Source organism: Oncorhynchus gorbuscha, linkage group LG22, assembly GCF_021184085.1.
Source record: "Oncorhynchus gorbuscha isolate QuinsamMale2020 ecotype Even-year linkage group LG22, OgorEven_v1.0, whole genome shotgun sequence".
Classification (NCBI taxonomy): Eukaryota; Metazoa; Chordata; class Actinopteri; order Salmoniformes; family Salmonidae; genus Oncorhynchus; species Oncorhynchus gorbuscha.
Genome location: NC_060194.1, coordinates 25160839 through 25177612, shown reverse-complemented (window position 1 = coordinate 25177612; position 16774 = coordinate 25160839). Strand labels below are relative to the sequence as shown.

Below are 16774 nucleotides of genomic sequence, written 5' to 3'. Positions count from 1 at the left end.
TAAGGTCAGACAGACTATTAGAGAAGGTATTGTCTGACTTGCCAAGCAGGTCTGTGGCTTTTTGGCCTTTCCTTTGATGTATTTTCTCTGTCATGTTTATTCAGAATGTGCCCCACTGTGCCTGTAAATAATATGCTCTCTGAGCTCTGAGCGTAGACTAAGGTGTGCTGCAGAGCGCCGATAAACTAATCCACCCAGCCTGGACAGGAGGAGGTAGGACGCTAACCAATCAGATAGGAGACGCAGTCTGTCTGCATCCAGCCAGGTCACACTGCTCTTGGTTTGCTTCAGGATCAAAGATGTCTCATACAATGAATTCTGTTACAATACAGGACCGACTATAATCAAATGACACTGGAGTTCAGTCAAGGGTAACAAAGGTTGTTTGTAGAATATGAGAGTTGTTTTTACAATTCAAAGAGTCAACCGTATATGATGTGAACGAGCCAAGGTGTCATACACCCACCTAAATAGGATCTGGTTTCACTCTTGTTTTACTGTCACTGAGGAACATAAATCCAAAATACACTGCAGGCCTACAGTTACTCCTACTCCCTACTCCCGTGGAACAGTGTGTCTGTCACATGCATAAAGAGGTCTGCTGGCGGTGTTAAAAGATGAATAATGGAGATGATCCAGATGTGACCTGTCATGACAGCCTCCGGTGATTTACTGGGCTATCACGTTACATGTTCCAGGGGAGGAGAAGAAGACCCGTGAGAGCTCACTGTTTTGTAAACACACCCATGATGCTGACACATATTAGAATATTTATCAGAAGCAACGGGGCCATTTGCAGGTCATTCTGGAGAGGATAGAGTTCACTTGTTCCGTGGCATATTCCCCCAGCAATAGTGCAGCCTCTGCCTAAAACACAGACATATGGCCAGACAATCCAGCATGATTGCTGATATTACTTCATTTAAACATACAGTCATGTCCTCTTTACAAAGATGATCATGGTCAGACAAGCATTGAAACTTGCCATTAGGTGGAAGCAGGCATATTGTCATGATAATGCATGACATGTTTTTCAGTATGTCCTTGTCCTAAGTAGGCATCTCTACAGTAGCAACGCAACGTACAGTTAAGTGACCTCTCTTCCCATTCGATACTCATTCTCTATGATTTGGTAGCTAGTATGATAAATTAAAAGTTATATTGCTTGTTGTTGTTTTAACCCCCCCCCCCCACACACACACACAAAACGAACATTCCAGATTATCGCTCCCCTTCTCTATTTTCTTTGTGACTGTACAGCCACGCTTTCAGTTTGCTTCTGTGTGTTTCCTAATACCGATGCTATCCAAGGACTCAGGCAGTGTCCCTAGCTTTATCTCCTGAGCCTATGCTGCTGACGCCATGTTTCTTTTCTGGGTAATGAGTGTCTGAAAACGCCTCAGTCATCTGTTTTCCTGCAGGCAGCAGGTCAATGGATTACACTCCAGAGACTCTTAACACACCGAGCGACCTGGTCGCCTCAGACTCGAGGTTGCCGTCTTGTCACCTATTTTGTCTGGAGTGGACAGGATTGTGTGGATGATGTCTGGACGGCATCTGTTTAGGTTGCACATAGGGCTGTGATGGTCACAACATTTCGTCAGCCGGTGATTGTCAAGCAAATAACTGTCGGTCTCACGGTAATTGACCGTTAATTAACATAAACACATTTAGCATCTCCTGGCTTCCACACACTGATGCAGACCTTTGGAACATCTACATTTGAAAAAGTCTAATAAATCCATGTAATACAGCCTACAACTTCACAACAAATCCATGTAATATAACCTACAACTTCACAATAAATCCATGATTTATTTTAAACTGCAGGAAATTAAGAAAATGTATCTATTTCAGAAGAACAGAATAGTTGAGTTGCTCTTATGTTGGGTCCTGATCTGGCCATGGCAAATGGCTGTGGGCTACACTAGTTCTTTTAGCAGACAAGATTTGCTTAGAATCTGTGGCATTATTTTATAGTATGAAGAATAGAATTGAACAAAGCTGAATAAAATAGAAAGGATATTTTCTCCAAACGATTTGAGGGAGTGTGCACATGCGCCTATTCTGTGTTGAGTGGTTAACAAAGAGGGACAATAGAGTGTTGAGTGACAGGCTGTTAGCCAGTTTGGTGAGCTACTAATGACCATCAGCAGCATAAGAGCTTGGAAAAACCTCATTACCGTGACTAAACGGTCACGTGTAATTTGACTGCCTTCATGACTCGTGACCGTCGATGTGGCGGTAATATGGCCACTGCAACAACCCTAGTTGCACATTTTAAACATAAATATGTATAGATACAGGCAGGATTTCCTGCTTGATCAATAAACAAATGTAGCAATATTTACTCAAATGAGAGATTCTCCCCAATAGCTAGCTTATAGTTTTTCTGTTTCTTTAGCCTTCCCTTATCTGCCTCCTTCTTTCTCTCTGCCCACCCTCTTCCCCTCACAGACTTCTTTCTCTCTGCCCACCCTCTTCCCCTCACAGACTTCTTTCTCTCTGCCCACCCTCTTCCCCTCACAGACTTCTTTCTCTCTGCCCACCCTCTTCCCCTCACAGACTTCTTTCTCTCTGCCCACCCTCTTCCCCTCACCGACTTCTTTCTCTCTGCCCACCCTCTTCCCCTCACAGACTTCTTTCTCTCTGCCCACCCTCTTCCCCTCACCGACTTCTTTCTCTCTGCCCACCCTCTTCCCCTCACAGACTTCTTTCTCTCTGCCCACCCTCTTCCCCTCACAGACTTCTTTCTCTCTGCCCACCCTCTTCCCCTCACAGACTTCTTTCTCTCTGCCCACCCTCTTCCCCTCACAGACTTCTTTCTCTCTGCCCACCCTCTTCCCCTCACAGACTTCTTTCTCTCTGCCCACCCTCTTCCCCTCACAGACTTCTTTCTCTCTGCCCACCCTCTTCCCCTCACAGACTTCTTTCTCTCTGCCCACCCTCTTCCCCTCACAGACTTCTTTCTCTCTGCCCACCCTCTTCCCCTCACCGACTTCTTTCTCTCTGCCCACCCTCTTCCCCTCACAGACTTCTTTCTCTCTGCCCACCCTCTTCCCCTCACAGACTTCTTTCTCTCTGCCCACCCTCTTCCCCTCACAGACTTCTTTCTCTCTGCCCACCCTCTTCCCCTCACAGACTTCTTTCTCTCTGCCCACCCTCTTCCCCTCACAGACTTCTTTCTCTCTGCCCACCCTCTTCCCCTCACAGACTTCTTTCTCTCTGCCCACCCTCTTCCCCTCACAGACTTCTTTCTCTCTGCCCACCCTCTTCCCCTCACAGACTTCTTTCTCTCTGCCCACCCTCTTCCCCTCACAGACTTCTTTCTCTATGAGTTTTATGTTTAATGAGCTTTTGGGGAAACAGCAAGATCCTCATTAGACAACACACTTTCATGTCCTGTCTGCAGAGTATGTGCTATACCCTTTGTGTATGTTATGGTAGTGTAGAGCAGACACATCATGGGACACGCTTGCTTTAGTGGATGTTGCTCTGAAGACACAACGTTTAGATGAATGTCATCTTTTATCCTCCTCCTCCTCCTCTCATCCCTCCTTCTCTGTGGCCGTAATAAGGAGAAGAGAACTCCCAGGCTGGCCGTAATTAGCCAGCGAAATGTAAAACAACAAAGATAACTGGCTTAATAATTGATCTGTTTTGGCAAAGGCCCTGCTGCCTGGTGGTGTTTAAATCAACTGCCTCTGTCTGTCTGTCTGTCTGTCTGTCTGTCTGTCTGTCTGTCTGTCTGTCTGTCTGTCTGTCTGTCTGTCTGTCTGTCTGTCTGTCTGTCTGTCTGTCTGTCTGTCTGTCTGTCTGTCTGTCTGTCTGTCTGTCTGTCTGTCTGTCTGTCTGTCTGTCTGTCTGTCTGTCTGTCTGTCTGTCTGTCTGTCTGCCTGCCTGCCTGCCTGCCTGCCTGCCTGCCTGCCTGCCTGCCTGCCTGCCTGCCTGCCTGCCTGCCTGCCTGCCTGCCTGCCTGCCTGCCTGCCTGCCTGCCTGCCTGCCTGCCTGTCTGTCTGTCTGTCTGTCTGTCTGTCTGTCTGTCTGTCTGTCTGTCTGTCTGTCTACTCCTCTTTCACACACAAGGCAAGTGTGGGCTAGTTATCCATTCACACTAACGAACAGGGGAAACCCAGGATACCCAGGACTGGAGAGGAATTTGGGAATTTCCTGTTCCACTCTTAGGGACAGTATAGTTAAACTCCCGCTACACCGAGGGACACTCTACAAGAGACAATGCTGAAGATCTGCATCGTGAGAAAAGCAAACCAGAGGTCAAGAAAGAGAAGACAGTCCTACTGGTGAGAAAAGTAAACCAGAGGTCAAGAGAAGACAGTCCTGCTGGTGAGAAAAGTAAACCAGAGGTCAAGAGAAGACAGTCCTACTGGTGAGAAAAGTAAACCAGAGGTCAAGAAAAGACAGTCCTGCTGGTGAGAAAAGTAAACCAGAGGTCAAGAAAAGACAGTCCTACTGGTGAGAAAAGTAAACCAGAGGTCAAGAGAAGACAGTCCTGCTGGTGAGAAAAGTAAACCAGAGGTCAAGAGAAGACAGTCCTACTGGTGAGAAAAGTAAACCAGAGGTCAAGAAAAGACAGTCCTACTGGTGAGAAAAGTAAACCAGAGGTCAAGAGAAGACAGTCCTGCTGGTGAGAAAAGTAAACCAGAGGTCAAGAAAAGACAGTCCTACTGGTGAGAAAAGTAAACCAGAGGTCAAGAAAAGACAGTCCTACTGGTGAGAAAAGTAAACCAGAGGTCAAGTGAAGACAGTCCTGCTGGTGAGAAAAGTAAACCAGAGGTCAAGAGAAGACAGTCCTGCTGGTGAGAAAAGTAAACCAGAGGTCAAGAGAAGACAGTCCTGCTGGTGAGAAAAGTAAACCAGTGATCCTCTATTTCCCTCATTTTGTTTCTCTCCTTTTTCCCAGAGAGTACTGCTGTGGGTCTCCAAGGGATGTGTTATGTGGCAATGTGAATGTTGTCAAATAAAAAGCAAAAAAGATTTACTGGGCCTGACATAAGGTTGGGATAGATTTGTGTTAGATGCTTGGCACCCGTGTGACTCCTGACCTTTTAAAAAGTGTCAATCAACAAAACACTCTTGGTGATCTTCAGCGCTGAAAGAAAGGTAACCTTGGACTGATTCCCCAGCCAATCACCTACTGAAACTAGAAGATGGTCTTGGTGAAGGGCAAACTACTTGTCTTGTTTTTGTTATTGTGGATAGTGTAATGATATTTCACCATCTCAGCGTAAGCTAAAGGCCACTTCCCTGTCTCCTCGGACCTTGCATTTGGCAAAGGGGAGGGAAGAAGGGTGAGAGGGAGGGAGGGAGAGAGAGGAGAGAGGGAGAGTGGAGGACAGGGAGAGAGAGAGACTAACCTCTAGTTGTTGTTTTTTTCAACAGTAGTCACATGTTATCCTAACTGGTGTCTGGGAGCTGAACTAGAGAGCATGATACAGTACCACACCATGGTCTTATGATATCCACCTGACTGACTGACCCTCTGTAGCCCCTCAACCCCTGGTGCTTCCTGTCCGAAGTTATTTCACACGTCAACCTTCTGGGCTTTTCTAAAAATGGAATGTTAACCCAGTTGTCACATACAAAACATTCAATGTATAGGACCGGAATATATAATAACTCTCTTTAAAAAAATATATATAAGTACAAACATCAAAGCAAAAATGAAACCGAAATAAACTGAAACAACACAAAAACAACACAACTACCACAATTGATACACGACACAACATGCCCACGCCTGTCCACGAACACACAAAAATACACAGTAGCTTCCCCTTTCAATACACATATACATACATCAAATCCCCCTCACATGGAAATGTCACAATCCTCAAGATGGTCAATATAAGACTAACAAACATGTCCCTTCTCTGCCCAGCTTTCAAAAACTCAGAATGGAATGGAATATAACTACATAGTTCAGCCCTCCAGTTCGTCATTGTCACGACTTCTGCCGAAGTCGGTTCCTCTCCCTGTTTGGGCGGCGTTCTAGCCATCATCGATCTATTTTACATGTTCCATTTGTTTTGTCTGGTTGTCGCACTCACCTAGTTTCAATTCCCTAATTAAATGTTGTATATGTTCCCTCTGTTTCCCCCATGTTCTTGTCAGGAATTGTTTGTTGTAAGTACGTGTGCTTTAAGTGACTGGTGCGATACGGGTTTTTGTGCCCATGTGTTTTGTTACTTTTGTATGCCGGTAGTTATGTACGTTCAACTCAAGACTCCGGCTATTTACCAAGTTCTGCTCTCCTGCGTGTGACTTCCATGCCACCAGTTACGAACCCCTTGACAGTTATTGAAGGTGAACATGATGCTTTTCAAATGATAGTTCGATTTTTTTTGCAGCAATTACACGTAGGTTAACAAAACTTTCTTTGGTCACCAATATTTACTTTTCCAAAACATACACAGTTGTGGAGACGGATGGATATAAATGACTAGACACAATATGATAGCACAGACATTAGCCCAAAATGGTGTCACTTTGTCAAAGGACCGCAGCATACGTAGTACGGTTCCTTTTGGGGGTTTTGCATCTCCAACAGCGATATCACATTTCTGGGTGCCTGACAGGCATTCTTTCAGGAGTATAGTAAAATTGTATGGATTATTTTGATAAGGTTGTAGGAGAAAATATTAACATTTTCACATACAGTACCAGTCAAAAGTTTGGGCACACCTCCTCATTCCAGGGTTTTTCTTTATTTGGACTATTTTCTACATTGTAGAATAGTAGTGAAGACGTCAAAAATATGACATAACACATATGGAATCATGTAGTAACCAACAAAGTGGTAAACAATACAAATATATTTTATATTTGAGATTCTTCAAAGTAGCCACCCTTTGCCTTGATGGCAGCTTTGCACAGTCTTGACATTCTCTCAACCTGTTTCATGAGGTAGTCACCTGGAATGCATTTCAATTAACAGGTGTGCCTTGTTAAAAGGTCATTTGTAGAATTTCTTTCCTTAATGCGTTTGAGCCAATCAGTTGTGTTGTGACAAGGTAGGGGTGGTATACAGAAGATAGTCCTATTTGGTACAATACCAAGTCCATATTATGGCAACAACAGCTCAAATAAGCAAATAGAGTAGGTGTGTCCAAACTTTTAACTGGTACTGTATATGCGCACGACTCCAACACCATCAAGTTTGCCGACGACATGAAGGTGGTAGGCCTGATCACCTGCGACGATGATACAGCCTATAGGGAGGAGGTCAGAGACCTGGTAGTGTGTGGTGCCAGGAGAACAACCTCTCCCTCAAGACAAAGGAGCTTATCGTGGACTACAGGAAATGGAGGGCTGAACAAGCCCCCATTCACATCAACGGGCTGTGGTAGAGCGGGTCGAGAGCTTCAAGTTCCTCTGTCCACATCACAAAGGACCTATCATGGTCCAAATACACCAACACAGTCGTGAAGAGGGCACGGCAACGCCTCTTTCCCCTCAGGAGGCTGAAGAAATTTGGCATGTGCACTCAGATCCTCAAAAAGTTATACAGCAACACCAATGAGAGCATCTTGACTGGCTGCATAACGGCTTGGTATGGCAACTGCCTGGCATCCGACCACAAGGAAACTACAGAGGGTAGTGTGTACGGCCCAGTATATCAATGGGGCCAAGCTTCCTGCCATCCAGGACCTCTATACCAGGCAGTGTCAGAGGAAGGACCTAAACATTGTCAAAGACTCCAGCCACCAAAGTCATAGACTGCTCTCTCTGCTAGCGCACGGCAAGCGGTACTGGAGCGCCAAGTCAGTGGCCAAAAGGCACCTGAACACCTTCTACCCCCAAACCATAAGACTACTGAACAGATAATCAAATGCCTAGCCGGAAAATCTACATTGACCCCCTTAACTATTTATTGTTCTGGACTCTCTTGCACTGGCTCTATGCACACTCACTAGACTCTACCCACGCACACGCACACACACACACACACACACACACACACACACACACACACACACACACACACACACACACACACACACACACACACACACACACACACACACACACACACACACACACACACACACACACACACACACACACACACACACACACACACACACACACTTCCCATACGCTGCTGGCTCTGTAGCTCAGTTGGTAGAGCATGGCGCTTGTAACGCCAGGGTAGTGGGTTCGATCTCCGGGACCACCCATACGTAGAATGTATGCACACATGACTGTAAGTCGCTTTGGATAAAAGCGTCTGCTAAATGGCATTTATTATTGTTATATTATTATTATTATTATTATTTATTATTATTACTCTGTTCATTTTACAGTGCATTCGGAGAGTATTCAGACACAGAGACTTATTCCACATTGTGTTACGTTACAGCCTTATTCTAAAATGGATTAAATTGTTTTTTTCCCCTCATCAATCTACACCCCATGATGACAAGGAAAAACATTTATTTTATGTATGTAAAAAAATTAACTGATGATACATTTGCATAACTATTCAGATCCTTTACTCAGCACTTTGTTGAAGCACGTTTGGCAGTGATTACAGCCTTGGGTCTTCTTTGGTATGATGCTACAAGCTTGGCACACCTGTATTTGGGGAGTTTCTCCCATTCTTCTCTGCAGATCCTCGCAAGCTCTGTCAGGTTGGATGGGGAGTGTCGCTGCACAGCTATTTTCAGGTCTCTCCAGAGATGTTTGATCAAGTTCAAGTCCAGGCTCTGGCTGGGCCACTCACAGACATTCGGAGACTTGTCCCGAAGCCACTGCTGCGTTGTCTTGGCTATGTGCTTCAGGTCGTTGTCCTGTTGGAAGGTGAACCTTCGCCCCAGTCTGAGGTCCTGAGTGTTCTGGATCAGGTTTTCATGAAGGAGCTCTCTGTACTTTGCTCCGTTCATTTTTCCCTCTATCCTGACTAGTCTCTCAGTCCCTGCCGCTAAAAACATCCCCACAGCATGATGCTGCCACCACCATGCTTCACCGTAGGGATGGTGCCAGGTTTCCTCCAGACGTGACGCTTGGCATTCAGGCTAAAGAGTTCAATCTTGGTTGCATCAGACCAGAGAATCTTGTTTCTCATGGTCTGAGAGTCTTGAAGTGCCATTTGACAAACTTCAAGTGGACTGTCATGTGCCTTTTACTGAGGAGTGTCTTCCATCTGGCCACTCTACCATAAAGGCCTGATTGGAGGAGAGCTGCAGAGATGGTTGTCCTTCTGGAAGGTTTACCCATCTCCACAGAGGAACTCTAGAGCTCTGTCAGAGTGACCATCGGGTTCTTGGTCACCTCCCTGATCAAGTCCCTTCTCCTCCAATTGCTGTTTGGCATTGTGGCCAGGTCTAGGAAGAGTTTTGGTCGTTCCAAACATCTTCCATTTAAGAATGATGGAGGCCACTGTGTTCTTCGGGACTTTCAATACTGCAGAAATGTTTTGTTACCCTTCCCCAGATCTGTGCCTCGACACAATCCTGTCTCATATCTCTATGGACAATTCCTTCAACCTCATGGCTTGGTTTTTGCTCTGACATGCACTGTCAACTGTGGGACCTTATATATACAGGTGTGTGCCTTTCCAAATCCTGTCCAATCAATTGAATTTACCACAGGTGGACTCTAACCAAGTTGTAGAAACCTCTCAAGGATGATCAATGGAAACAGGATGCACCTGAGCTCAATTGCGAGTCTCATAACAAAGGGTCTGAATACTTATGTAAATAAGGTATTACTGTTTTGTATTTGTAACACATTTGCAAACATTTCAAAAAACCTGTTTTCACTTTGTCATTATGGGGTATTGTGTGTAGATTGATGAGGATTTTTATTTATTTAACCCGATTTTAGAAAAAGGCTGTAACGTAACAAAATGTGGAAAAAGGGAAGGGGCCTGAGTACTTTCTGAATGCACTGTATTTGCAGAAATCCATTCAGGTGTATTTAGTGGATTATGGCGAATGCGTTCTAATGTTCTGCTGTTGTGCTGTTGTGCCACACAGTCCAGTTGAAAGTGAATGATGGCAGGCCTGTGTGGCAAATGGCTTGTTTGCATAAAGGACTTCTAAAAGCTTTGATTGGCTATGGTGCACCGGTCTGCGCAGACACGAGTCCTGGACGAGACAGATTTTTTAAAATGAGGTTTTATTTATTGCAGTGTTAATGAATGATTTAAACGCACGACTGCTTTCCCGCACTATATTGCTGTAGAATTTCAACAAATGCCTTAGTAAACGTCATTCCCACACATTCTAAGAATTTATGACCATATCTAAGTACTGGCTTGTCAGAACATTTTGAAAAATGTATCATATTCCTCCTGGGAGTGTATAAGAACAGATTTGAATAAGATTTAATGTTGTGGAAATGCTGTTAGTTCCACTTGAATTATTTTGACAGGCTGCACATTTCATTGACATTGCATTTTTGGTTTTGCTCAAACATGATGCACATTGTCTCTCTGCCATTGAATCATGTACCTACTGTAGCTGTATCATACTAAGGGCAGTAAGGTGTCATGCTGTTCGAAGCATCCAGTACCAGGTCTGTGTAGTTGTCTCAGCAAACTGTTTTTCCTTTGGTGGGTGGGAAAACAGGGTTATCAGGAAACGTGTGTTTTTGCCAGAGGAGAACATTCCTCACAGTAGGAGGTCTGACGGAGGTACCCTAATTAATACCTGAAAACTGCCTTATAGGATGAAGGGAGAGGGATGGAAGGGTGTGTGTTGGTGGGTGGGTATTATCAGGGAGGGGGAGAGGGAGTATTTTCAGTGTGTTGAATGACCCACAGTACATGCCTTTTCAATTGGTCATTTTTGCATTCGTATATTTTTCTATTAAACTAATTTCAGCAACAACAAAAAAAAGAATTATAACAATGCTAACAATAGGATACATGTCTGTTGGTTAAGTGAATGGTGTCTGACGAGGAATGGTTGTTTCGATACCAGAGGGCCTAACATGAAGACACCGCTGAGCTTATCTTTCTCCTGACTGTGTCAATGGCCTCTGGCCCCAGGAACGCTGCAGGAAAGGAGAGAGAGAGGAGGGAGAGAGAGAGGAGGGAGTCAGGAAATACTTTTCTGTAGCCGTTTGAAACAGATTGCCTTTTTTAGTCATCCTGTGAGGCTTTGCGTTGCTTTTCTGGAAATATTTAATAACAATGTGAATCTTCAAAGAAGATGCCCCAGTTTCTCTCTCAAGGGCAAATTTAAAACAAACATATATTTTGTGTTGCTTTACAAATAGTGCATAACATAATTCATGTAGGTAAATGTAGCCTTGATCTAATCAGGACAGGCTGAAGTAGACTTGGCCCTCAGGGGACTAATAAAGTAGAATTGAATTCAGGTTACCAGTCATAACAGTACTCCACTACTGTGTGTGTTTTGTACCTATAATCCATTGCATCTCAAATGAATTGTTTATTATCTTATATGATTGTCAATGTATTACCAGTTTCGGTTAGGGTTAGTGCTACTGCTGTAACGACAATGTATTACCAGTCTCGGTTAGGGTTCGTGCTACTGCTGTAACGACAATGTATTACCAGTCTCGGTTAGGGTTCGTGCTACTGCTGTAACGACAATGTATTACCAGTCTCGGTTAGGGTTAGTGCTACTGCTGTAACGACAATGTATTACCAGTCTCGGTTAGGGTTAGTGCTACTGCTGTAACGACAATGTATTACCAGTCTCGGTTAGAATTAGTGCTACTGCTGTAACGACAATGTATTACCAGTCTCGGTTAGGATTAGTGCTACTGCTGTAACGACAATGTATTACCATTCTCGGTTAGGGTTCGTGCTACTGCTGTAACGACAATGTATTACCAGTCTCGGTTAGGGTTAGTGCTGCTGCTGTAACGACAATGTATTACCAGTCTCGGTTAGGGTTCGTGCTACTGCTGTAACGACAATGTATTACCAGTCTCGGTTAGGGTTAGTGCTACTGCTGTAACGACAATGTATTACCAGTCTCGGTTAGGGTTCGTGCTACTGCTGTAACGACAATGTATTACCAGTCTCGGTTAGGGTTAGTGCTACTGCTGTAACGACAATGTATTACCAGTCTCGGTTAGGGTTCGTGCTACTGCTGTAACGACAATGTATTACCAGTCTCGGTTAGGGTTAGTGCTACTGCTGTAACGACAATGTATTACCAGTCTCGGTTAGGGTTCGTGCTACTGCTGTAACGACAATGTATTACCAGTCTCGGTTTAGGGATTTACTGTAGGGCAGGGGTTTGAGCAACGGGGCTTCCTTCAGCTCTGAGGAAAAGGCTACACAATCATGTGTCCTGATCCCTCAACCCTCACACCCCTCTTATAGCCAATGGTGCACTCCTTCCCACATTGGCCAGTTTGATACAGAACAATCAACAGCAACCATTTATGGGGTTTTCTGGGGGGGATCTTTGTACTGTAGCTTCCTGTACAGCTGTTTCCACTGTCAAGGCCTGAAGGCTTATAAACGGACGTCTTGATTTCCTCATACAACAAATGGGTCATAAATACATTGAGCCGGGGTGGATATCATACTGTACAATAAAAGGACATACAATATGTGGTGGTTTTATAAAAGGCTGTATTCACTGAGATTAGGGAGAAGCAGTTGCACCTTTAACAGCCTGTTGTAGGACCATGAAGTTCCTAAAGTATTTAGGCAGTGGCACGTGTTGAAATGATACAATGACTATGAGGTTAAAGTGCAGACTGTCAGCTTTCATTTGAGGGTTTTTTCATCCATATCGGGTGAACACTTTCTGTTCTCCCCCATTTTAGGGGACCAAAAGTATTGGGACAAATTCAGTTATATGTGCATTAACGTAGTCAAAAGTTTCATATTTGGTCCCGTATTCCTAGCACATGATGATTACATCAAGCTTGTGACTTTGCTGTTTTGTCTTGGTTGTGTTTCAGATTATTTTGTGCCCAATAGAAATAAATGGTAAATAATGTGTTGTGTCCTTTTTGAGTCACTTTTATTGTAAATAAGAATATAATATGTTTCTAAACACTTCAACATTAATGTGGATGCTACCATGATTATGGATAATCCTGAATGAATTGTGAATAATGATGAGTGAGAAAGTTACAGAGGCAAAACAAACTGCAAATGCATCCAACAAGTTTGTAGAGACACAAGCTTGATGTAATCATTCCATGCTAGGAATAAGGGCCCAAATACTACACTTTTGACTACTGTACTTTAATACACTTACAAGTGAATTTGTATGAGTACTTTCGGTCCCCTAAAATGGGAGGACGAGGTACAATAAGTGCAGTATTTTCAAAACAGTTCACCTGATATGATTGAAAATACCCTCATATTAAAGCTGACGGTCTGCATTTGAACCTCCTAGTCATTGTATCATTTCAAATCCAAAGTGCTGGAGTACAGAGCCAAAACAACAACACATTTCTTACTGTCCCAATAGATTTGGTGCTCACTGTATATGGAGAATCACAGCTGCTATATGGTGTTTGCCATAAATATATTAATGACCCCAACTAGTGGCTTGCGGGCCGAATTTGGCCCGTGGGTGGTTTTATTTGCCCCCTGAGGTTTTCTGAGCATAAAAATAAAATTATTTTTAAATTAATTGTTGGACATAAAAGACTGTAAAAACACCAGTAAATCAGCTCCAATTGATTTTAATTGAAGAAATCTGTTCCCAGGTTTTCCAACACATAATAGAGAGACACGTGATCGTTTACAAATGTATGCAAGATTTGAAATTATTATGTTTGAGTCAAACATTATATGTGTTTGGGATTCTTGTGGTCTCTTTGCAGTCTACAAATGATTTGTAATTATGTTCTGGCCCCCCGACCTCCCTCTCCGCGGCTGAATCTAGTTGATGATCCCTGACATACAGTATACTGTAGGTCCCACCAATACATCAATAGGAAGTAGTGTATCACGTGACATGGGTTTGAGAGTGTGTTTTCATGTGGAGTGTTTGTCTTGGGTTGTTTCCATGAGTATCCCAGGGTTTTTGTGTGTGTGTGTGTGTGTGTGTGTGTGTGTGTGTGTGTGTGTGTGTGTGTGTGTGTGTGTGTGTGTGTGTGTGTGTGTGTGTGTGTGTGTGTGTGTGTGTGTGTGTGTGTGTGTGTGTGTGTGTGTGTGTGTGTGTGTGTGTGTGTGTGTGCATTCGTTCAGGCGTGTGTGGTGTTTATGAAGGGGTAGGCACAAGGGGTGTGAGAGGCGCTGGTTTGAAATGGATCCGGCTTCCTGCATGCATGTAATAACACAGAAGTTGGATGGTGGCCAAGGGCATTTAGATCTGCAGGAGCTTCCAAAAGAGACCCCCCAGCAAGCTTTGAACATGGGAATACACACACTGCTTGTATTAAAGATGCATTATAAAGGTTTTGTATAATGTCAACCAGTAGTTTTCAAAGTTGTGCTCACAAGCCAAAACGGGTCCCCGAATTTTGTGCACAATTGTGTACAATGGCATTAATTTTGTATGATGAGTTACGAATTCAAATTTGTACAATATGTTACACATTTCTAAGTGCTTAAGATCCTGTTCAGTCTCTTTAACTCTGCCTCTCTCACTGTCTATCTTTCAGGAGGCCTTTGTTGAGCTCTATGACAGACAGAGGGACTCCGTGTTCGATTCATGGCCGTCCATCAAGACTGTCTTTGGCCTGGCTGCACTGGGGGCCGCAAGCCTTACCATCGGAGCTTACCTTACACAGAAGTGAAGGAGTCCCCCCCCCCTCTCTCTTTCTTTTTTGTCCTCCCTCCCTCCTGCTCTCACTCCTTTCTCTTTTCAAAGGCCCCCTCCAAGATCCCCAACCTGCCTGTCTTCAAAGCTTCTCTCCCCGTTCTCGGAAAAAACTCCCTATTCCTCATCCCTCACTTAAAAAAACAGACACAAATCAAACAACAGCAGGAAACGGAGTCACTGCCCACACAGAAGAAAATATGTCATGAAAGTCGTGCCATTTAACTGTAATCACAAAAAGTTTGGCTTGAAAAGAGACGAGAGGAAGGGAGGGTTGGTGTCGTTTTTGTTTTGCCTGCTTGAGTACTAGTTGTAGCATGAAACCTTTGTGTGCTCGTGTAGACTTGTGTAGCATGTGTCGGTGAAGCAAAAGAAAGCATAGACACCCTTAGAAGAAGGGTTCCAAAATGGTTCCTCGGTTGTCCCCATAGGAGAACCCTTTTTGGTTTCAGGTAGAACTGTTTGGTGTTCCATGTAGAACCCTCAGTGGAAAGGATTCTACATGAAACCCAAAAGGGTTCTACCTGGAACCAAAAATGTTTTTTCAAAAGGTTCCGCTATGGGGACTCCCTTCAATCCGCCTTCAAAGGACTTCCTCCACACAACAGCTGCTCTGAATGTATAATGGAAGGAGCTCGCTACTAACCAGCACGGTGTGTCTGTCCACCCACCGCTTCTATACTGCAATATACCAGGATACCAGGAGCATCACTGAACTCTGAACACAGAACAGTTAGTAACACACACCAGCTCTGACAACACGTCTTCTAGGCGCCACAGACACAACTTGCTCTGCCTCTCTTAGAGAGATCTGTTGGACAATGCAGTAGAGTCACTTTTTTTGCATTTGACCCATATGAAATGTAATAAGAGAAAGATCGAGGGAGGTATTAAAGAGAAAGATTGCATTGAAGAGAGAATAGAGGGAGGTATTAAAGAGAGAATAGAGGGAGGTATTTATTGAAGAGAGAATAGAGGGAGGCATTGAAGAGAGAATAGAGGGAGGTATTGAAGAGAGAATAGAGGGAGGTATTGAAGAGAGAATAGAGGGAGGTATTGAAGAGAGAATAGAGGGAGGTATTGAAGAGAGAATAGAGGGAGGTATTGAAGAGAGGATAGAGGGAGGTATTGAAGAGAGGATAGAGGGAGGTATTGAAGAGAGGATAGAGGGAGGTTTTAAAGAGAGAATGGAGGGAGGTATTGAAGAGAGGATAGAGGGAGGTATTGAAGAGAGGATAGAGGGAGGTTTTAAAGAGAGAATGGAGGGAGGTATTGAAGAGAGGATAGAGGGAGGTATTGAAGAGAGGATAGAGGGAGGTAATTGAAAAGAGGAGAGAGGGAGGTATTGAAGGCGTGAACAGCAGGTTGTTTAGAGCTTTTGGCAGCCCCAACCGCTGTTTGATCAGATGTTTCTGACAGAAAGTGAGAAATATTATTCCACCTAGCTGGATTTCTGGCTTAGTCGAGATCAGAGGGGGATCGAGGGATAGAGGTAGATACAGAGAAAAAGAGAATATGTGAGAGACAAAAAGAGGGAGAGAAAGTCATAGAATGAGCAGAAATGTGGATACAGACAAAAAGAGATAAAGGTGTTGGGGTCAAACATAAGATGTGGATTCATTCCAAAGGTTCAGTGACAGTGAGCCTCCCTCTCCAGTTGCTAGAGGCGCCTCTACAGCCTGTTCTAAGATGTCTCACTTGGAGGAAGAACTGTGTCCCTGAATGGCCTGGCGTGGTTCTGTTTGGCCTCACGTCACTCCCTCCCCGTCAGATGTCTCTGAAATGCATTTCTTGTACTCTCACTGCCTCTTGTTATTACTCTCTCTCTCGCGCTCTCTCTCTCTTTCTCCCACTCCCTCTCCCTCTCCCTCTCTCTCTCTCTCCCCCCTCTGCCCATATGTATGACCAGAACTCAAGGTCTCACCCACCCAGACCAAGCCACCGCTGAAAGGGGACTGAACCAAACTGCCAAATCTCCCAGAACATATCCTCCAGCTCCCTCTGGGCTCTGATCTAGTGGACAAAGAGGCCCCACATACCCC

The 16774-nt window shown here is 44.3% G+C and overlaps 1 protein-coding gene across 1 annotated transcript in view; it reads left to right on the top strand.

The window, feature by feature from the left end:
• Nucleotides 1-15752, top strand: part of LOC124009817 (apoptosis regulator Bcl-2-like) — a 49533-nt gene extending 33781 nt beyond the window's left edge. The window contains exon 2 of the mRNA XM_046322005.1: nt 14575-15752. Coding sequence (XP_046177961.1) covers nt 14575-14709 — 135 coding nt within the window. The 3' untranslated portion in view covers nt 14710-15752. The remainder of the gene's footprint in view (nt 1-14574) is intronic.
• The last annotated feature ends 1022 nt before the right edge of the window (nt 15753-16774 follow it).